At 40.1% G+C, this 22,587-nt stretch overlaps 1 protein-coding gene across 2 annotated transcripts in view; it reads left to right on the forward strand.

The window, feature by feature from the left end:
- Positions 1 to 22,587, forward strand: part of TRHDE (thyrotropin releasing hormone degrading enzyme) — a 222,951-nt gene that overhangs the window by 130,673 nt on the left and 69,691 nt on the right. The window contains exons 8-9 of one of the 2 annotated variants that reach the window (XM_054807940.1): positions 12,072 to 12,137; positions 14,608 to 14,795. In XM_054807940.1, the coding sequence (XP_054663915.1) occupies positions 12,072 to 12,137; positions 14,608 to 14,795 (254 nt within the window). The remainder of the gene's footprint in view (positions 1 to 12,071; positions 12,138 to 14,607; positions 14,796 to 22,587) is intronic. The other variant, XM_054807947.1, reaches the window with a different exon arrangement.

Raw genomic sequence — 22,587 nt, forward strand, 5'->3', positions numbered from 1 at the left:
CATCTTCACAGCTGAAGCACCTCTGGTGTTGCAGCTGGTGCATTTAGTAGACGTTGAGTAAAGTACTTTTCAGCTAATTCTGCACCCATCTCCTCTGGTTTAGAAGAGCACAGAGTGTATGTATGACCTTGGTGAACACCAAAGTATCGCCATGGGCATGCTGGCTATGACCTGTCCTTAAGTTAGTTGCTACTGATCCCTTTATTTTTTAAACTGTCTCACTTCTACTGACAGTTGTCAACAAGATAACTTGAGCGTGTTAAAGGCAGGACATAGGAGGTCATAGGAAATCTCATAGGAGCTGACATCACTGTTTTCTACACTGCGTGTCATATGAGATTGATAACATCTTTTGCCTTTTCTGGCCCCTCAGCATTTCTCATGCTTCTAATTTACATCACTCTGGACTTTACGTTTACATTTGTTAAATTAATTCAGTGTTATGGACTTTTTTGGTAGCTTTTTCCACCATGACCATTTTACTGACCATTAATCAGATCAGTAGAAGTTTACATAAGAAACTCCTTAAGTTGCAGTGTCACAATATTTTTGTTCCTTTGAAAGTGTTAAAGATGTACAGCATGGTAAGGGCCAGACTAGGATATCACTACCAAAAATGGAAGTCCTTCCTCTAGCTCCAGGAGGATTTGAGTATACTATGTGTATACCAAAATGCTTCTGTTTAAAGACAAAACGTGATCTGTTTAAAGAAAAAATGTGATTGAAGATGCATAATTTAAATGTAGAGTTATTGAGAAATGCTAAAGTTAATTTTATCTTTGCATTCTTTTCCTCTTTTGTATGCACCTTAACCAGGATTTTTAATTATGCAGTTGCTCAGTGTTTTCTACAGAGGACAATGTCTGTTTCATTTCGCAAAGTGGACCGTGCTAACTGAATTGTCCTTCTGTTCAATAGTTTTGTATACTTTTCATTTGCTTTGTAGTCCCAGTTCCTAACTGCTACGTAAAATTTTCTTAAACGCCATCCAGTATGGTATAAGAGTGCATCACGAACAGTTAGTGAACAGAAGACATAATCCTCGAAGGGAGGAAAGGGGTGGTCCTAGCCTCATTTTATAAATGGAGATCTAGGCCCACAGAAATTTAAGTTAAAATTTACACAAGTGTGGAGTATGCAATATGAGATGCCCAGGGCAGCACTTTTCCCTCTTATGTGTCTTAGCACTTATGGATCGGAAGAGTTTATGTGTTCAAAGCAAAGCTTCCGCTGGCTTCATCGTCAGCTGTGAGTGCTCAGCGTGGCTCCACCTCAGCCTCTAGGGCACCAAGGTGGGCCTCCAAAAAACGTCAATCATACAATTAATGTTGCTGTAAATAAATCAGTGAGAGTGAGTGCCTGCATATATAGGGGGGAAATTGGACCAATGTGATTAAAATAAAAAAGATCCGTGAAATTTGGATATCTATTTTGAAACCCAGGAAGAAGTTCTGTCAAAGTATTTAGCATTGTCAGCTATTTCAGATATTCAGAACAGACTTTGCATCAGGTTCAGTCACAGTGTCCAGCTCTGCTACAAATCAGGCCACGGGGCCATATGTAATGCACCCACAATTATAGCAGCCACCCGTCATGACTGCTGGTGGTTTTTGCCTGGTATAACATAGGCCCTGTGCAGAGCGAGCTTTTTCCTAAAATGTTACATTAGCAGAACTTTCCTGTTTGGTTATATTAACTCCTTTCCCTCCTTTCTGCTCTGCTTTTTGTTACCGGAGCATTTGGATCAGACAGTTTTCTTCCTCGCCTGTTGGGGATCACCGAGAGAAGGGAGAGATGGGCTCTTGGCTTTCAGCTTCAGGGCCCTGACCTCCCTCTGAGCTCAGGCAGCTGTGAGCCGTCGGTACAGGGAGAGAGGGGGACTCTCTAGCTGCTGGGTCACCTACAGTTGATCAGTAGTAGGAAAAAACAGGTTCCTGAAACAAGATCACTTTCCTTCGGACCTTTAGACCTGTGCTCCAGTGCATGGGGAGAGCAGAGCTTTTCAAAGGAAAGAGTGCCAAGACAAGGTAAAATACAGTATTTTTCCATACTTTCTTTATGGTGTTGACTGGAACGTTGGAGAAGAATTCAGTCTGAGATGGACTTTCTGAAGATAAGATTTCAGCACAAACTATTACATTTTGGCCACATTGGAGGTCCCGGCAGGGAGAGTTACAAAGAATGATAATGGCGGGTGCTGCTGAACCTCAATAGCTGGCGATGTCCCCAGTGCCCACGTTCAGAGCAAGGTTGCAGTCAGTGTTGCCTTCATTAGGAGGACGTTGTGCTGTCCTTCAGCTAGGATAAAATGTTGCTTTGTTGCTCCATTGCTAAAGCTTCTTACAAAAAGAAAAATAACTAGTATACACATGATTTAGTTAACTTGTTAAGTTTGTTTCCTCAGAACAGGGTTATCCTTTATGACTGTGTTACCATCAGTCATATTACAGGTACTGCGTACGTATTCACTTGGCGTGCGTTCAATGAGCTTCTCTTATTTTGTTGCATGTGAAATGCAGTTATGACTGTTTTCTCCTTCATTTTATATTATAGGAATTATTAAGAGGAAGAATGATAGGTATGAATTCTTAGATAACGTCAGCAGGCTGAGCAGCTATTTAAGAAAATGTTTTCTTTTGGAATAAAATTAGACCGTTTTCCTGATAGGAGCTCGGTGGCAACCTCGCCTCTGTTGCTATGAGGCAGCACAATGGACTTTACAGGGCGCTGGAAGTACACGTTTTGTGTGCCATTCTGCCGTCCTCGTGCAATCAAAATTTCCATTAGCTCTTTGGAAGCCGGGGTATTTCCAGCAAAAGGATTGCAGGATTGAACTCCTAGTTGACACTTAATACACGTCAGAAATGAAATAAATCTACTTCTGTTCAGCCCAGTGGAGGACATTCAGAAAAAAGCTGCATCCCTACTGGATAAAACAGGCCATCATCAAAACTTTCTCCTTCTCCTTCTCCTCCTTCCTCCTTCTCCTCCCTCTTCCCCTTTTTCTTCCTTTCTCTTTCTCTACACAGATTTAAAGTTCAGTTACTGTAGCTAGATAAACACAGTATCACATAGCCAGATGTAAATGTTAATGATTTTTAAGGTGTCTTCGTTCTGCAGAATTCAATACAGCTCTAGTGACTGTATTATACAGTGGTCTTTTGCACCATGGAAAACATTTGCTCAATTGATACAAACAACACATAACTTATAAGCAAAGTCAAAGCTCCTCTGTTACTGCTTTCCTATCTGTTACTCATCGTTACCGTACAAATGTTGCAGATTGTTATGATCTAGACAGAGCAACATGCAAATCATAATAAGTTTTCTCAAGTGATTTATGGTGACCTTTTCATAGTAAGGAGCATTAATTTCATTCTAATTCTGGGGTTTCTATACAAAAAAGTATTGCAGAAAAGTACAGCAGAGATTTTTTTGCCTGGTTAGCAATCCTTGGGCATAGTTCAAGTTAATGCAGAAGAATGAGCAGCCAACCTGTCACAATTAGTGTGTGCCCTTCAAACGTCTCTGGAAAATATTCCATCATTTTTTGTGTGCATTAAAAATATATTTATTGAGCAATATCTGGTTTTAGGTTCAAATGTATTAGACAACCAAACAAGGCAGAACTAAAACGAATGTACAAATTCAGTCAAATATATGCAGTTCAATTTCAAAGAGTACTTCATTTCTGTAAGATCTGTTCTTAGCTCACTAGTTTAGTACCACTACCAAATAATACATCAAAACCATTTTTCTTTAAAGCCAAGCTTAATATACTAGCAGGTGTCTCACTGCACAGCAGATACCATCAGACTCTGCTGGGCAATAACTCTGCTATCCTTCTAACTGTTTCCTTTAGACTTCACAGGCAAACTGTTTTGCCACCACACTGCAATTGCTGTTGCTATGTTTCAGAATGGAACCTCCTTCCTCTTCATGTTAATAGGTAATAGATGAAGCTGAATTTTACAAGGGAAATAAACCTCTCCATTTAATAATTCTGATCTTTTAATAAGGAGTCCCAGCAAAGCAGGATATATTTTAAAGTAGCTGGAAACTTGCCTGAGTACAAATTTTTAATCTGTTTTAGATGCCCCATTCACGTTGGATTCAGTGAGTTGCAATGCAGAAGATGTATTAATTGCAAAATTGCATTTCTTACAGTGGTTTGAGGTTTGAGTCTTTTCTCATGTTGGAATGAAAATGACAGGGCCATATTGATTTCATTTGGGTTAGTTCTGATTTACAGTACTGGTCTCTTATCAACAAGAAGCAGGTAGCGTGAAGAAGGCAGTCCCATTGACTTAATGATGGCTCTTGCCTCCTTCTTTGTCTTACTCATTTCTCTTGTGTTTCAGCCTGGGTGGGACAGGACGCAGGTCCAATCTCTATGCTCTAAATGAATGTTAGACTTCCGAAACTGTGGATGAGATACTCTCAACATTGCCCTAATTCTTCTCCCACTGAAATCAATGCTAAAAATCCCATTGACCCATATAATGCCAGAAATGTCAGTTCCGCTGATCTGATTATTGTTACAGCGTAGGGGAGTATTATGAATTACAAAGGAAAAAGGACAAAGTAAAATACTATAATTATAATGTGGCCTATTCAGCATCATTGGCTCTAGAGAAAATTAAGATTTATTTCCATATATGGTTCCAGTATCACTCTTCCTGATTAGTAGTTATAGCTTGCTGCTTGGTTATAATGATTTAATTGCAGATATGACATGTTGACAGTGGATATTTTCCAGCTGCTGATGATTGCGAGCATTGTATCACTTTTGTGTGTGAAAAAAAAAATCTAAATATACCTTTTGAAAATAAAGGGCTGGAATTTCAGCTGGTGTACATTGATGGGATTCCACTGATTTCCTTCTCTAGGATTTTATGCATTGACTGAGATACTATCTCAAAGAGCAGGCAAAACACAGCTAAAGTGAATACTTGCATGATGCCTCTGAAGTATGTTGCACACCTCTCATCAGGCTTTTTTTTAACGTCTTTTTACCTAATTTTGAGTTTAAATCTAGAAGTTAGCTAAGAATTTCGTGATAGATCTGTCAGATGGTGTATGGTGGACATTTTAAACACTGCTTTCCTGTGGTACCGTGATAGAATTATTGGGAGCATTGAAAGTGTTACTTGCTCTTAAGTTTTTTTAATTGCTTAATGCAGCTAATGGTACAAATACAGTCTGGATAAATTAGCAATTGAGAAAGTATGATTGTATATGGAACAGATAAAATAATTTTTTTGTGTTATTATTTAAACAAAAAGACAAAAAAAGATTTTGAGAAGATTAAAAAAATAAAAAACCCCTCAGTCCTATGGCCTGGACATCTTACTGGGACACAACTGAAAATGAAGAGATAGATAAAATTACTAATAATTTTGAAGCATGTTAGCCCAGAAATTTCTATTTGGAAGAAATTCAACAGTACCTCCACTGGTATGTGTAGAATTATTAGAAATAATAAGAAAATAAAGATTATCCTTTGCAGCTACATGTTTTGATTGTTCAAAGTTGTTTAAAATGCTAATTCAGAGTTCTGTTTTAAATGCCAAGTAAATGAGGTTTAGGCTGTGTTTATACAGGAACACACAAAAGTTCATTCTAAAGTACCTAAAGATGTGAATTGTAATTGGATTAGCTAAACCTCATTGTAACTCCATGTGGACACTCATAACTGAAGTATTTCATTTATTTTAATTCATAATAGTGTTTTCATTGTGACTTGAAGTCACTGAGTTGAGTCTACTTCATTTCCAAATGACAGTGTCCATAAATAAGGTTTCATGAAGGTTAACTAATTCACTGTAAAAATTAGCTTATTGATGAGGAACGATACTAACAACCATTAGCTGAACACTGGAGCATCTCCTTTAGAGAAATACACTTCAAAATAAAGTTTTTATTTCCCTCAAATGTGATACCTTGATAATCTTTCTCTTAACTCTCTTCTGAAATCATGACTGTGTTTCTTTCTGCCTGGTCTCTCTCCTAATATTTGTCACGTAGCTGGAGAAGGCACTGGCTTAGGAAGCCAGCCTGCTATTTTCCTCAATGCTACCTCCAGCTGCTCGTTCCCATCCATGCATGGCCACCCAGCACCACTTCACTGTACCAGTGGAAGAGTTTGGAGTCCTTTCTGGTGTGCTTGATCGAGGAAGGAAGGGCACCCTCGGTGCAGAATGATAATTTACTTCCTATGCAGGCCATTTCAGATGTCTAGTTTGCAAAGTAGCCTCAAAAATAGGGGGATGGGGACAAGGAGGAGCAGAGGTTACGGAAGGTATTTAGTCTGGCTGTACCACCAAAGTGTCATCAAACTGTAGAGCAAGGGAAGTACAGGAATGCCTTTGATGCTGTGTCTGTATATAAAACAGATGTGATAATTTTAGTACTAGGAGGGGACTGTCTGCACTGCAGGCATGGCCTTACATTCCTTATATGCTTGCTGTTTCAACCACTTTGATGCTGTTTTTTGTTATCCTGAGTTGAAATGGTTTTTTTATTAGTTTGATTCTTGGCTTGTTGGCCAGTGAGATACTTAATTTTTTGTTGGAGGAACACATTTTAATGCAATAGTAGATTAAAGTATAGGAAGGATATCAACATTTTTGATCCTCTGGTAGAACTCGCTCATGAAAGTTAAAATATATTCCATGACTGTAGTGTATTCTGTAGGTTGGCAGTTTCTGACAAGACTGCCTGGAAGTGGCTTTGGGCACTCTTAGTAAAACTGATGTAGAAGGTGAAGAAGTTGCTTGGCTTACCTGGCCTGGAAGAATCTGTTTCCAGGGTTTTTCTTAGCTGGCTTTGCAGTACTGCTTTGATAAGTGGTCTGATCACAGCCGTTCTTTCAATTTGGAGCTAGCTCTGCAGCTTGAATCACTGGTACAAATTAATTCTGACACAGAGTTAACCCCCATCTAATTTGCCTTATACAATGTTTACCATGACCAGTAAGATGAATATACCCTACTGCTTGTCCGACTGCCCAGCCAGGAGGGTGATCCCTTCTCTTCCATAAGGCTCTTTCTCAAGGGTTAGTCTGTTGTACAGCTGAAAAATGCTGCAAACCTAGTTGATTATATTAGCTTTTCTATTCAGTAGTCATCTTCTCTTATGGGAATCTTCACTTCTTTGTAGCATGCTGGTAGTACTTTACCACTGGTTTTCTTGTTTGTCACTCACCATTGCAAACATATGCAGTAGCTTCCTCCCTCTGACCCTTGCCTCGGCTCTTTTATTTGAATATTAGGCAATGTCAAGATAATATGCGATAGCAGCTTTGATGTTAGCAGTGTGAAGGAAAGGGGGGGGGAAAAGGTGGCATGTTATAGTCAGTGAGTCAGCATCTGTCAGATGGTGTTTGGTGGCTTAACCTTAAGTAGACAAATTTCTGGGAAAACACACTGGATTTGATAGCCAGAGCCTTAGAGCCTGATTTCCACCTAACTAAATGTTTTTATTAGTAGCTCTAAATCTTCGGTGAGATACAGCAGTCACGTATAAAACTGTTCAACAAGAAGATATTGTAGGCTGAAGGGAGGAGGATGTGCACCAAGGAGTAGCAACAAAAGATAGAAGAGGGAGGTAGAGGCAAGACTGCTGTTTCCTGAGCCCTGGGAAATGAGGGCATTCAGAGGAACGTAGCCACAAGAATTTGATGCCAAAATATTTTGCTATTTTTTCCTCACTCATATAGTGGAATTTCCCAGTTATCTTTAGGAGGAAAAGTTATTGAATGTTCATTTGTTTCAGATCTCAGCATCACTGGTGTAAGTTGGGAGCTGTTCCTTCAGCCAACCAATCAACTTTGTACAGCTAAACTGAGAAAGGACTTTGGTCCTAGAATTGATGTTTCAGTTCTTGGTTATAGATCTGAAGTCTCCTCTGAAAGTAAGATACATGTTTGGAGACTTATTCCCCCTTTACACTTGCTCAACCTCTTTGCCTTTATCAGTCACTACCTTTTATTAGTTGTGAGCATTATCATGTTTGGATGGTGGGGTAGTTCATTTTTTTCGAAACCAAGAGGCTCAATCCCTAGCAGTACTGAGAGAACTAAGATTGCAAAGGGATAAACGACTTTTCCCTCTTAAATAAACAATCTCTTTTTCTTAAAAAAGGTCAAATACAATAAAGGGCCTGCAAGCTTAATCAATACAGCATTACTAAAAACATCTTTCCGAATCCTTTAGCACTTTTCACTGTGCTCCTGTTTATACTACCCATCAAGCTATCTGCTTCAGTATTCAAGTAATAAAATAATTTCAAAAGCATTGAGCCTTTTAATTTTTTTAGAGGAGGTTAAGATTACTATGTGACAAAACATTATAGTTTAAATCTGTTGGGATTTTTTTGCAAGATCTTAGGTTTTAGTTGTGCAGTAATTGGACTTTGTTTTCATGACATGACAGATTCTGGATTTTTTTTTTTTTTAATTTGGTATTAAAAATTACTACAACACATGTCACAAAACCACATTGTCTGATTAAATTTTTTTTATTGATAAAGGTGAAGGGATCACATTCCATTATTCTTTTTGGCAAAGCGTGGCTTCATGTTTTAATGCCAAGATCATAAGAAGAATATTACAAGAGGATGCTTGCTGGAAATGTAAAACGAAATGATCATTTTTATGGGTGCGTTTGATTAATTTTCATGTTGACTGACACTGCGCCGGTATCTGTGAACTTTCTTTCGACTTTCCCCATGGCAAAGAAAAAGTTTAGAGGTGGCATTACACTGAGAGAGAAAGGGGGAGTTGCAGAGTCTTGAGCTGTTAAGGAGTTTTTCATGCCATCTTTTCTAATCACACATACCGTAGGGCTATAGCAGAGAGTTAGGAAGGTGGCTGAGACGTCTCTCCATGCTCCAGCATGCTCCAGTTGATGGAACAGCTTTCGAAGGTGATAGACTTGAAAGTTTATGATGGGAAGCAGCCTTGCAGCCAGATGGTTCTAGGCATATGTGTTTATGAGAAAGCGGGTTTAAGTCACCTCCTTTGGAGCTGTGCCTCATGAGCACAGCTCAGAGTCAGGCAGCTGTGTTTTCAGTGTCATCCTCCTTCTCTGTTCTGTGGCTTGCATCTCTCTTCTGTTTGATTTGGTTCTTTTCTACTCAGTGTGAAGGCGAAGGAGTGGCTAATACTCCTGCCCTGGAGATTTACAGTGTATGAGAACATGTCTTCTGCCCCTTTTCAAGCTATTCAAAACTTAGATATGGGTCCCCAGGTGGAAAAAAGGGCAATATTTCATCCTTAGAACAGACAAGCAGGGTATGTTTAGATCTTTGGCTCCTATTTTGATACTTCTTGGGATGTACTTGATGCTGATATGTATAAGCCTTTTCTCTTCCTTTTTGAGTGCCTGTCTGTGAAAGGGACTTCAAGAGGATGCTAATGTGGTAATGACAGCTCAGGCTGGGTCACAGTAACCCTAGCTAGCTTTGAAGTCATCAGCCTGGATGGTGTAACTTTACAGCATAGAGGGGAGTGTTTGGGTCTGGTGGTGTCCTCGGTTTAAAAGCAAGCTCTGGTATGAGGGCACATATGGTAGAGATCTGTAAAAGCATGAACAGCTTGGGGAGAGTGAAGTAGGGAACAGTAGTTTACCGTCTCTTCTGATGCCAGAACTAGGGAGTAACAGATGACACCAGCAGACCGGCAGATGTTAGAAACAGAGGCATCTTCACACAACAGATATCTGAAGGGGGAAATGCTTTTTTATAAGGTGTTGCAAATGCTAAACATTTATATGGGTTCAGAAAGCAACTGGCCAAATTCACAGAAGATAACAGCTAAATACAAAGATACTAACTAATCTGCTCAGGATTCCTTGTACCATGGAGTGCTGGATGATGGGAGACCGTACTAGTGAAGTATCACTGTATGTTTGCCCTGTTTTATAGCTTTTCTAGGTGTCTGCTACTGCTTATTATTGAAAACAGGATACTGATATCTGAGAACGTTTGATGGGAGCTGGTTCTGTAGCTTTATGCTCTTGTGCCTGTAGAAAGTGCACTCAGATTTTGAATTGCAATGTAGATTTACTATTGGAAGAATATTTTGATGCACACTGTCACTTAGGACTGCTTCTTGTGTACTATGCATTCGATAACACTCCTAGTTTGATGCTATGTGTATGGTCTCAATTCAGCTTCCATGAAATAATGAAAAAATGGATGATCAAATTGTATGGTACCGGGACTGTACTCATGTTGTATTTATCATTGTGTTTTCTTATTTCGTTGTAAATGTTAGGATTCCTTTTGTTTTCCTTTGTATGATAAACATGTTAGATTGGAGGATAATAAATTTTTAACTGAGTGATGAGCCATATCTAAACCTCCCAACCTGTGTATTGGGATAAAAAAACAAAAGAAAAGGACAGAAGCATTTCATCTCTTTTCAGGCTTTCTGAATGCAAAATGTAAAAGCCAAATTTAATGTCAAATGGTAGATTGGTAAACAAGATTGTTGCCTGGGTGGAGTAAATGCTCAAGTGTTCCACCCATTTTATTTTGCTGTGTAACAGTTCTGAAAGCAGCTCTCAGAAGGACCAATACATGCAGCATTTTCTTGTACCACTTAGGAAGTATGTGTATATTTGTTGTTATTTATTTGCCTTGTCCCACTTTTGTTTATTCTTATTTTAGCTTTTTAATTTGCAATTCAACTTCTTTAGCTTTGGAAGCTATTGAATATTTTACTGTGCCGCAGATGATTCTGTATTTTTAGACAAAATGGAAGCACAGTGTGCTATAGGTGCAGCCTATATGATACTGTCTTTTTTCCAAGTTCTTCTCATGACCTTATTAAGACTAGGCACTGCAGTTACAGAGTCAGTGTTCTCATTTAGCCTTCCTAGCTTGTGATTAAATGGGAGTTGCTGCTTGCTGTACTATGAGTTGGCTGACAAAAGCTAAATCTGTCACAGGTGCTACAATTTGTGTATCTGAAAATTTGCTTTCCAAATACTAATTATTCCCAAAGTATCTTACTTCACACAAAGCACAGATAACAGAGTCAGCAAATTTGTCCCAGTTTTATCATTGTGCTGTAAATTAGGGTTTGTCTTCTACCATTGTGTAAAGTGAAGATGGTAGAAATTCAAATGCAGGAGAACCCATTGATTTACAACCTCTGATGTGTTTTTTCACTTAATTCTTCCAATCAAACAGTGTTGACTCTCCAGACGTCGTTAAAAAACAGAAGCGTTTTGTGCCTGAAAGGCCCAGACGTAACCTGGTCATATGCTTAAACTATTAATTTGGGAAGTTAATTTGATGTGATGGTGGCTTATCAGGCATTATCTTTCTGGTTGCTATGGGAGAAGAATGGACCCTCAGTCACTGAAGCTGTGGCTGAGTAGGTGAAAGCATTCAGTTTATAACCTCCCCAGACCTCCCAGACCTTGAGTCATGTATGTTGTGAAAACACACATGTATGTACCTGTGCACAAACACAGAGTTGGGTTCCCATCACCCCTCTTCCACCGCTCCCTGTTGTGGAGAGTCTTGGTGATAACCTGTTAGAGCCCCAGTTGCCAGGACGATGTATTTTCACATTGAAGCACCAGAATCTCCCTAGATGAGAGTTTGTAGTTCAGGTAGGCTATTGTTCAGTTAAATCTTTTGTAATAAATCTAGCTATCATCTGAGTGCGCAAATTTTTGAATGACCTACTAAAATAGCAACTGGAACTATGTTTGAGCAGCTTCTCCTTTCATTGCCGAGAATTACCGAGGAACCCCTTCTGAGATTAGACAAGTATTTTTAATGTATATTCAAAATATTTAGCTTATAGAGTGATTTACACAGAAAAGGAAGAGCATTGAATGCTGTAAATGAAATTTTAAGCAACAATTTTTGCATTGTAAACGAGCTTAAGAAACCATTTATTTACTCCCTTAGGATGAGCATATTGTATATTTCCAGATTTCTGACAAATGCAAACATTAATGTGATTTAACTTATAATAGCAGTGATTCACAGCTCTAGTTTTTGGCTTGTGTATAGTAATACTGATTTGTATTTTTATTTTATTTCTGTAGGACTATTTAACCATTCACAAGTATGGCAATGCAGCCAGAAATGATCTCTGGAACACATTGTCAAAGGTAAAATGCTTTAATGTATTGCACTGAGGGAGAAGCAGGAATTTACTGGGGTATTTTTCTTGGTGAGGTTAGGAGTGAATAGTACATATTGAGATCCTTCAGACCCCAGAGCAAACATAAAAAGTGGTGCAAAGAAACTCCATTTGAGTTAACCTAGTGGCAACATTAAAATACGTTTTTTGCAGCATTGCTGTTCTTTGTTATGTTAGAATATATTTCCTTGCTTGTGCTATGTCACTGATGTGCAGTAAAAGATACTTCGTGGAATCCGTTATCATTGACTTTAGTGGCAGCACGCTGAGGCCCATAAGCTGGAAAGCAGATGAAAGTGCTGTGCTTTGGCATTTACATCAGGTGTGTCTGTGATTTTGTATGGAGTTATGATTTGAGTGAAGGACAAAACTATTAAAGCTTTAAAGTGTGGTGTAAACAGATAAGTATTTACTGTAAGATTTGGCATGCTGTACAGACTTATAGTTGCATGCTCCCTTTGGTTGCTATGCTCAAGCTCGGCTTGTGTTTCTAGAGCCAGGTCCAGGGATCTATGAGGGCAGAGTTTAATTTTCATAAAGTGAGCCAAGCATGCCTGAATTTCTCACCTACAGGGCTAGTCTGGGCACTCCAGAATAAAGACAGAGTGCAAGGCAATGTAGAGTACAGTCTGGGAGTTTGGGCAAAAGTACCAACTCCAGCCACGTGTAAACATGTCAATCTAGTTGTAACTATTGACACCAAAGCTAGGATTCAGCTGGAGGTCAAGACATCTGCATTTATCTAGACAAGCAAGTATATACATATAAGCTAGGTGTCCAAGCTCCAATTGTTGTCACTGAGGACTGGATTCAATTGCCCGTTCATAGACATTTAACAATTTATCCTACCTGGCTTCCAGCTGCCACATGAGATAAGCATGTCTGCTGTAGGTCCACCAGTTCTGCAAGAGTGTGTTGAATATTTTAGGACATCTCACTTGACACTTGGTGAATAGGAACAACTGGAGTCCCAGAAATCTAGTCAATATAGTCAGCAGAGCATCGAGAGCAATTCAGTTGACTAGCCACTACATGATTAATTTAAAATGAACCATTGACTGTTGACTGGGGACTTGAGATAGTTGTTCAAATATAGGCAACTAGTGCCAGATTAGGTGCAGTAGGGTGTTCAAGACATACAGATGGGTCTAGTTGATTCAACACAACATCTGTGGGGAAATTTGTAGTCTTCTGGAGTGGCAGGTCAAGGCCAAATGACATTAGCCACCTGTGTGTGGGCAACTGAACTGAATCCTATGTCTATACTGATTGTTAATGAGAGTTGAGATGTGTAACATACAGTCAGGCTCTTAAATCTATGTCTTAATCTGAAGTTAAAAGTCTTTCTTGCTTCTCACCTGGTATCTTCCTCAGTTAAAGCCTTTGGGACAATTTTGGGCGATGAGAGGTCAGAGGGATGAATGTCACCTTGAAAGAACAGCAGAACCCACAGCTAATAAAATAGAACAAAAATGGGACTCTATTCTGGTCCATAACCACTATGGCTATACTGTATGCTCAAATCTATTGTTAAGGCTAATAATGCCGTTTGCCTCACCTGTAAGCACGCTTGTTGCCAGCCGCTTTGTTCCTAATGTATTGCAATTGCAGCTTCAGTTCTGAAGACTTCTTGCTGGGTTCTGCTTGTATTCATCAGAGGTTGCTCAGTGTGTGATCTAGGACAGTTCGGCAGCTAGGGACATTTCCATTGCTGAAGAACAAATGATGCCTGTCATTCTCCTCATACCCAATCTCATCTCCCATGATGCCATAGTATCTCTTTTTGTTTCAGATGAAAATCCACTTGTAAAACAGCATCTTTGTTGACATATGGTATCAAATATGAACACATTAATCCTCCATGTGTTATGACAGGTGCAGTTTATGAAGGAGCTGGGGATATCTCGGTATACATGGCCTCACTTTGGACATGAGCGGCAGTATTTTCAAATAACTAGTCATTTGGTTTTCAGAACAGCAAAACTCTGTACTTTTAGAAACCAGGCCTTTTTGAATATGCCTTATTGTAGGTACCCTAGATCAACTAACACTGAGTCTTTTTTAACCTTAGCTAGTCAAGAGTATCTTTTGGAGACAGCCACCCAGTATTTCTGTGGCTGTTGTTAAAACCCTGTAAAGCAAGTTGTTTCTTCTGCTACAGCAGAAGTACCTGAATGATGTGGGAAACAACTTTCTGACTGTCACTCTCTTCTCTGGCAAAATTGCTCAATGTTTATTTTTAAGATATACGGAGACTATTTGTTAAATTATGTGGTGTGTGTGTACTGGGTGTAAGTTTGTGTGTGTGCATGTGTGATGGTTATTTAAACCTCTAAGACTTGTTATGGTCTCTGAGACAAAAAAAAAAAAAAAAAGAGTTTTATATGTTGGATGATGATATTGCTTCAACATATTGAAACTTTTCTTTTTTCTTGAAGGCTTTAAAAAGGGTTGGAAAATCTGTAAATATCCAAGAAGTAATGGATCAGTGGACACTACAGATGGGTTACCCTGTTATCACTATCTTGGGAAATGAAACTACAGACAATGTCATAGTGATCTCCCAAGAGCGTTTTGTTTATGATAGTGATGCTAAACCCAAGGATCCTGCCCTTGGAGACAACAGGTACTTACATTTCTCAATGAATATCTTTCAAGAGGCTGTAGTTGTTTAAGTGCTTCGTGTGTGTATTTTTATGAAGATAGCTCTTTAGAAATCTCTGAGCTTTCTTGGTATCAGTAGCATGTGGTGAACCTTCCATTTGAACTGCAGTAAAGATGAGGATAGTTAAAAGAATTGAAAAAAAAAATTAGAGTAATAGGACAACAAGATAAAGCTTTTAATGTGCCCTTTTGCATCCTGACAGTTCTCTCTGTGAATACGTGTTATGTCATACATCACACATCTGTTTCCTCTCTTTTGCTTTTGATTTTGTCACACTCCATGAAGTGATTTGGGATGTGGTTGGAAGGTCTGATACTTCTTTTAACTAAGTCTTTGGAGTGGACCTGTCCATGCTCATATATTTGAGTAAGCAGATGTAGGCAGGTGTGTCAGATGCATACCTTGCTTGACTCAGGAAGCAGCACGAGCTGAACTGGACTGCTGTACAAGGCAAACGGGGTTCCAGCTGTTCCATTTTTGAAGCCAGCTGAACTGGTCCTATGGGGACTGTTAGCCTGGCTGAAATCAGCAGGCACATAACCCCTTTTTCCACTTCTTAGATTGTTTCATTCCTATTCCAAGCAGCTGACTCCACATACTTCCTTCATACCAGAGACAAGCTGACATTCCTGGCTGATGCTGGGGAATCCTCATCTTACCTCAAAGCAGTTTTGGCATCATATTTGAAAGCCAAGAATATAGAGCTGATGCTAGAGAATTACAAGGTAGCCTTAGAAGCTTCTGTGTTCACCTATTCATGCTCAGTGGGAAAGAGGGCACGCTGTCAACCACGAGTACTCTGTGTTTGTCCAGTAGATTTAAATCATTAAAAGGTAACATTTAATACCAAATTTTGATTGACACATCTGGACCTTATAGAATATTCCTATTGAGGAAGGCCTAAAAATATAATTACGTTTATTGGCAGTGTTTAGAAGTTCATTATCCTTTTTTAGAACATGAATATTTTGAAACTCAAACATGACACAGAGTAAATGGTTGTTTTTCTGGCTGTATTGGAACAACCTAGCAGGGTATTAAGCATCTTTTTAAGTTCTGGGCTGAAATGAGTTCCTTTGTGAAAAAGAGATAAAACAAGTGAATGTGGACTGTTGGAAGTGTTCATGACTCACAGTTCAGTGCAGTGTGAGAGAGATTCTCCCTTATTCACTTGAAAATTTCTTTTGTGCAAGTGTATATACATGTAATGTAATGTAAGTGGATTCTACTACTCAGAAAAATGGAGATTATTAGGTTTTTGATTGATGTTAACAGAGATGTTAAGCCTTTTAAGTATTGTAGAGACTTTCTTCAATAGATTTGCTAGGTATTCAGTATTGATTGTAATAACTGCTGTTGTAATTCATGAGTAAAGACTACTGGGTGTGTAAATGATTTGTAAGGTGGAATATCAGGGGTGATGTGGTGGGTTAATCCTGTCTGGAGGCCAGGTGCCCACCAAAGCTGCTCCATCACTCCCCTCTTCAGCTGGACAGGGGAGAGAAATACAATGAAAGGCTCATGGGTCGAGATAAGGATAGGGAGAGATCACTCACCAGTTACTGTCATGAGAAAAACAAACTTGACTTGGGGAAATTAGTTTAATTTTATTACCAGTCAAAATTGGAGTAGGATAATGAGAAATAAAACCAAATCTTAAAACACCTTCCCCTCACCCCTCCCTTTTTTTCAGGCTTAACTTCACTACCAATTTCTCTCCCTCCCCCTCAGCGGCACAGGGGGATGGGGAATGGGGGTTGCAGTCAGTTCATCACACGTTGTCTCTGCCGCTCCTTCCTGCTCAGGGGGAGGACTCCTCACACTCTTCCCCTGCTCCAGCATGGAGTCCCTCCCATGGGAGACAGTCCTCCACAAACTTCTCCAACGTGAGTCCTTCCACGGGCTGCAGTTCTTCATGAACTGCTCCTGTGTGGGTCCCCCACGGGGTCACAAGTCTTGCCAGCAAACCAGCTCCAGCAGGGGCTCCTCTCTTCACAGGGCCACAGGTCCTGCCAGGAACTTGCTGCAGGGTGGGCTTCCCACGGAGTCACAGCCTCCTTTGGGCAGATCCACGTGCTCTGGTGTGGGGTCCTCCAGGGGCTGCAGGTGTAATCTCTGCTCCAACGTGGACCTCCATGGGCTGCAGGGAGACATCCTGCCTCACCATGATCTTCTCCACGGGCTGCAGGGGAATCTGCTCTGGTGCGTGAAGCACCTCTTCCCTCTCCTTCTTCACTGGCCTTGGTGTCTGCAGGGTTGTTCCTGTCACATCTTCTCACTCTCCTCTTCTGGCTGCTGTGTCACCACAGCTTTTCCCCTTCTTAACTACATTATCCCCGAGGTGGTACCACCATCACTGATGGGCTTGGCCTTGGCCAGCGGCGGGTCTGTCTTGGAGCTGGCTGGCATTGGCTCTATTGGACACGGGGGAAGCTTCTAGCAGCTTCTCACAGAAGCCACCCCTGTAGCCGCCCTGCTACCAAAACCTTGCTACACAAACTCAATACAGGTGAGAATTAGACTAAGTTTTATTTTCTTATGAGACATTAATTCAGAATTCAAACTATATCTTGCGATATGTGGAAGGGTAGTGTTCTACACCAGCAGGGCAAGTTATGCTGGGTTTCTTAGGAGGTTTTGTCTACAGATTTTCTCACAATCATAATTTCTAAACATTGGAAGTAATATTTAGTGCTATAGAGAGAGCACAGAGAAAGATATCAGAATGAGCCCTGCTAGGAATTTACTGTCCTGACAGGCAGTACAATACATACTATATGTATCTCCTTTGGCAAGTCTCTTGCGCATTCTCTGCCCTCTTTGGATTTGTTTTCCTCTGTGCTTCCATGTCCTTTTAACCACAAATGGGAAGGAAGCCCCTTGCCCAAGGAAGGCTTTACAGATGGGATGTTTAGTCCAGCCAGTTGGATGACGGAGCTAATTTGCCACTTCCCAGCTGAAGTTATTTGAAAGTCATGTTATGTAAGTATAAATACCAAAGAACAGGAACCATATACATTTAGCAAAAGGTGAAACTTAGCTGTGCCATTCACCTTTCAAAAGTCATCCACCAATTTGTATTAAAGTCCTATGGCTTAGTTATAAATTAATGTCTAGAGTGTTATAACAATGACCATGCAACTCAGTGCACTGCCCACAGGCACATGTGGCTTGGTATGCACAACGGCTCTGTGTCATTAAATGTCCTTTCATACCATCAAATTAAGTAGAAAACCAAGATTGACATACTGAAAATAAATTTAATCTTTCTGCCAGCAATGACCTAGATCTTTTTCATGGTTTTTGTGGGTTTTTTTTTTTCATTGGAAAAGTCACTATTGCTTGAATTATTGTGAAAGCAGTAGACAGGGAAAATCACATTAATGTGATGCCATTTGATAATTCATGATACATTACCTTAGTTTTCAACATTGCAAGAGCTGAAGTTTGTATGACATGATACAGAGGGGTCAGTTTTTCTACAAATACACAAAGAGGGGTGATAACTGGAATGGAAACAGCACGTTGATGGACATTCAGCACTATTGCAAAATGGAGTGTTCTGGCTGATTCTGCAGGTGGCTTTGGTCAGGAAGTTGGAAAAGGTTTAGTGATGTTCAGTTGGGCCTGATAACACAGGAGGATGTGGGAGGCACAGAGGTGTGTGTATATATATATACACACACACACACACATATATAACGTCAGTCTGCAGGCTTTGGAGGTGTTACGTATCAGTGGCCTAATTCACAGTCCAATAAAGTTGGTGCTCATCTCCCCTGCGTGACCCATGAATTAGGTGTTGGACGCATGGCTCCCTGGGGAACCATAATAGGCACTGTAAATAACGGGGAGCAAATGGTATTTATGCCGCATTTGAGGCCTTTCTCTTGCAGAGCAGGCGACATTGGCTTCCTTAGGGTGGTTTATCTATGGATTAATCGTGATGATCATTTTAAACACTGTAAATAGTAGAGCTGCACAAAACACAGAAAAATGTACTGGTCCAGGCCTTTCCAGGAGTTTATCATCTAAACAGACAACACGATATGCACTGGAAGGCTCCGGGGAAGGCTCTTAAAGCATCCATCTGCCACACAGTCTTTCGTTATTCAGAGGTGGGGCTGTAGTTCGGCATGGCTCAGCAATAAACGTCAGTTCTATTGCCTTCAAAGTGATGAGGAGTTTAAACTTCTGGTTCAGACACTCTCTAGGCAAATGTAGCTTTGCCTTCCTTTAGAAAGAGTCACTTCAGAGTAGATCTTTGAGATGCATCTGCTGCATAAGAAATGTAAATGAAGAAGAAACTGAATATTTCAGAACTGTTCTAGTTTTGTAAAATGTCTGTGCTTTTCTTTACACTATGTATTTATGCAGCAATTAACTGTTAAAAATGAAATGTGAAGCAGCACATTTAATTTTTTCCTCTGAAATCATATAGAGGAATAGACAAGCAGCAAGCAGATTTTTCTAAGTGATAAATGGTGAAAGTGAAAATAGTTGATACCTTTGACAGTGGTTTACTCCTACTTCTGCCCAGTCCATTACTATAAGTGTCTTTAATTCTACTGCAGAAGAGAATGATTACATATAGTTGATTTTCCCATCTCATGTGCAGTTAGACTCCTTGTCTTCATAACTGCAGAAAAATGTGTTTCAAGGACTCTACATATAAAAGCTGTGATTTATTTATGTGCATAGAATCGACTGTATGGCATGCTAAGCTCTCACATTTGGCCTGAAATTATAGAAGGTATACAATTTCACTTCTTTGCAAACTGAACATAGATTTTACTTGACACTTATGCTTTTACATGATCCATACTTCTCATTTTATGAGAGAATAAAACTAACAATGACAGACACCATTTCTAGGAATGCCATTCCCCAGAAGGGCCAAAATCACCAGTTTTGATTTGAATGTTGAAGCCTATCCTTGGTACAATGTTTCAGTAGCAATTTCAGCTTATCCAAGCAAAAGTTTAAAACTCCTGTAATAACTGTATAATTCATATTCTTCCCCTGAATAACAATCCTTTAGTTATGTGTAGGTTCAGTCCTGGACTCCTGTATACCCCTGTGAGAACGGATTATGCCCTTACATTATAAGGCTACAGGGGATGAGGTGATATTCCATCTGACAGGGTTCAGTGGGTTTCCCTGCTGACAGAGAAAATGATGATTTTAAGGCACCGGTCTCATCCATCATTACAAGAATGGCTCACAGATATGACAAGAAATCTTATGAAAAATAATCTGTGGTCTAGACAATAAACTAATCGGTTTTGATGAAACCCATAAACCTTTTATATGCTGTATTGAAGAGCAGACCAAAGCTTTCTGGTTATGGATATAAGTTTTGCCTTTTAAAAATATACAGAGCTTGTCTCTTCAAAAGTGGAGAAATAACCTTTCCAATGTTATCAAAATAATTAGGTTCATGTTGCTGAGGTAATATTCACTTGTATAGTGTTCTTATCATGCATGCAGTTTCCGTAGCTAATCTTTGCTTGTTCGTGATAATATCCTAAAGGGAAATGTCTTGCTAGCTGTTGAACATAGCTAGCTGTGAGGAAAGAGAAAGAAGGAAGAGGTACAAACTGGGATATGGACAGGACATTCATACATGCTGTAGCGTGGTAATCCTCTGTGCCTTTCTCCGTGCGGCTGGACCAGGGAAAATTCAGTCGAATGGTGCAAGCCGGGGACATGACCAGCAAAACTAGAGCTGTACAGACTCATGGGTCTAACACCATGTAGTAATTGCAACAACTGAAAAGCTTTACAACAGGCAGCAGAGCTGCTCAGCAGTCACTCCACTCCAAGATGAATGATTAACTGCAGAATTTATTTCCCTTCAAGTCTCCTCTGAATTTCCTACACAAAGCTCATTTTTTCAGGCTTTGCAGAAAAAGGGCTGTGCTTGTCCCTTTACTGATAATTGTTTGAATAGTAAAAACATAGCTGTATTTGGATATTGCCATGTGTATTCTTACTTGTATGGCATTATCACTTGAGCAGCAACGGGGAACTTACTCTGTCCACTTATCAGCTGAGGGGCTGGTTAAACACAAACCAAAATGTTAGGAGCATAAAGGGAATGTTGATAAGTATCTTTGAGATCTTCTTAGGGCAATTGTGGAATAATGCAGCATTAATTATATAATAAAAAGGACCATAATATGGACAAATATTTTGCCATTAGCTGAGGAAAAAGGGCTAACAAAATATAAATAGAAAAAGAAGTACTCATTTACCTCCCTGTCTCTGGGAAATATCCTCTAATCTTCCATTTTCTCATGTCCTTTGAGTGTTTTCTTGTTACACCTTTCATCTTTACTATACCTGAAAGATTGCGCTTATATCAGCGTTTCTCCTAGAAACAACTTGCGTGTGGCTACCTAAGGAGTAAATGTGGTAGCCTGGTTCATCTTGACTGACCTCAGTGCCTCTATATTGACTATAATAACGATGAAGGGAATGGGCTCCAGGAGAGGAAGGTATTGGTGTATTAGGCACAGAGGAAATGGAATTATCAGGAATGAGATTAAAAAATCAAGAATCCTTAGTGAAGCACAGAACTGTATGTGAACACAGTCAGATCCTGATTTAAATAGGTTTTTTGCTGGTCAAGCAGGGACTTGAATATACTTGTTCTTGCAGAAGAGTGAGAAAAAGTGTGGGGAGCTCCTTCTCTTTACATGTCCTCTGATGTTTAGTAGAGGACGGCTCTATGACACCAAGAGATTTTGTCCTTCAGTGTGTACAGGGCCAGACCTCTACCCCAGCAGCCCAGGAGAGGACAGTGCTGTGCAGAGCGCTGCTCCTCCAAACGGGCAGGCAGAAGAGCTGCTTCTGCGAGGGACCTGGAGGAAGCCTGCTGCCTGCGGTGTGTGCGGGAGCAGTGCCTTTGCTGTTGGATGCTGGTGTTTGCCAGCCCAATACTTGTGCTGCGCACTGCCTGTTACAATAGCTTTTTTTTTTTTTTTTGCTGTAGAAGCCACTGGAGAGTCCCCAGTCCTTTGTCTTGCCTTTTTATTTTTTAAAGGCTCTTCTGATTGTTGCATTATTATTAAATCAGAATGGGAAGTGCTCTTAAAATTTTTTCCTGCACATTTTTGTGCTGATGTCTCTTCAGCAAGATTTTGCTGCTAGCAAAGATCTCAGAAATGGCAATTTTATTTTAACACTTTATTTCCAAAACCGCTTCACAGCTTCTATTTATGAGAAACGCTTCTCATTCGGCAAACTTCCAGGATTCTCTGGTGTGCAGGAACTGGGCAACTTTCAGTGTTAGAATTTGCAGAACGCTAAAGAAGACAAAATTTTGTCATTGTGTATTGTGTCATTGCTTCCTGTGCGGTAGCAGCACTCGTATCCTGACAGAAGTTAGGCCGACAGGGAAAACCTGCTGCTGTATTTTATTATCCCTGCAGACTGTGTCACTCTTCTCATCTTATTTGCTAGTATTAACTCTCAGGAATTGCCAGATACCCAAACTAGTTAATTAACTCACATTAATTAAATCACTTTCATGGTGAGGGCAGCAGCATGTACTCGAGGGCAGTACTATGTTTTAATTTAGAGTGAGGTGGAGAGTGGAAGAGGAGAACGAGGGCAGCAGTGCTGGTGGGGAGCTGCCTAACATGCAGGGGGAGGGAAGGGGAAAGCCGTTGTGGCAGGGTGCAGACGCGAGCCGGAATTGGGAGCATTAAAGTCGCGTAGCTGGAACAGGGAAATACGGAGAAGCAGG

Source organism: Grus americana, chromosome 1, assembly GCF_028858705.1.
Source record: "Grus americana isolate bGruAme1 chromosome 1, bGruAme1.mat, whole genome shotgun sequence".
In the NCBI taxonomy this organism is placed as follows: domain Eukaryota; kingdom Metazoa; phylum Chordata; class Aves; order Gruiformes; family Gruidae; genus Grus; species Grus americana.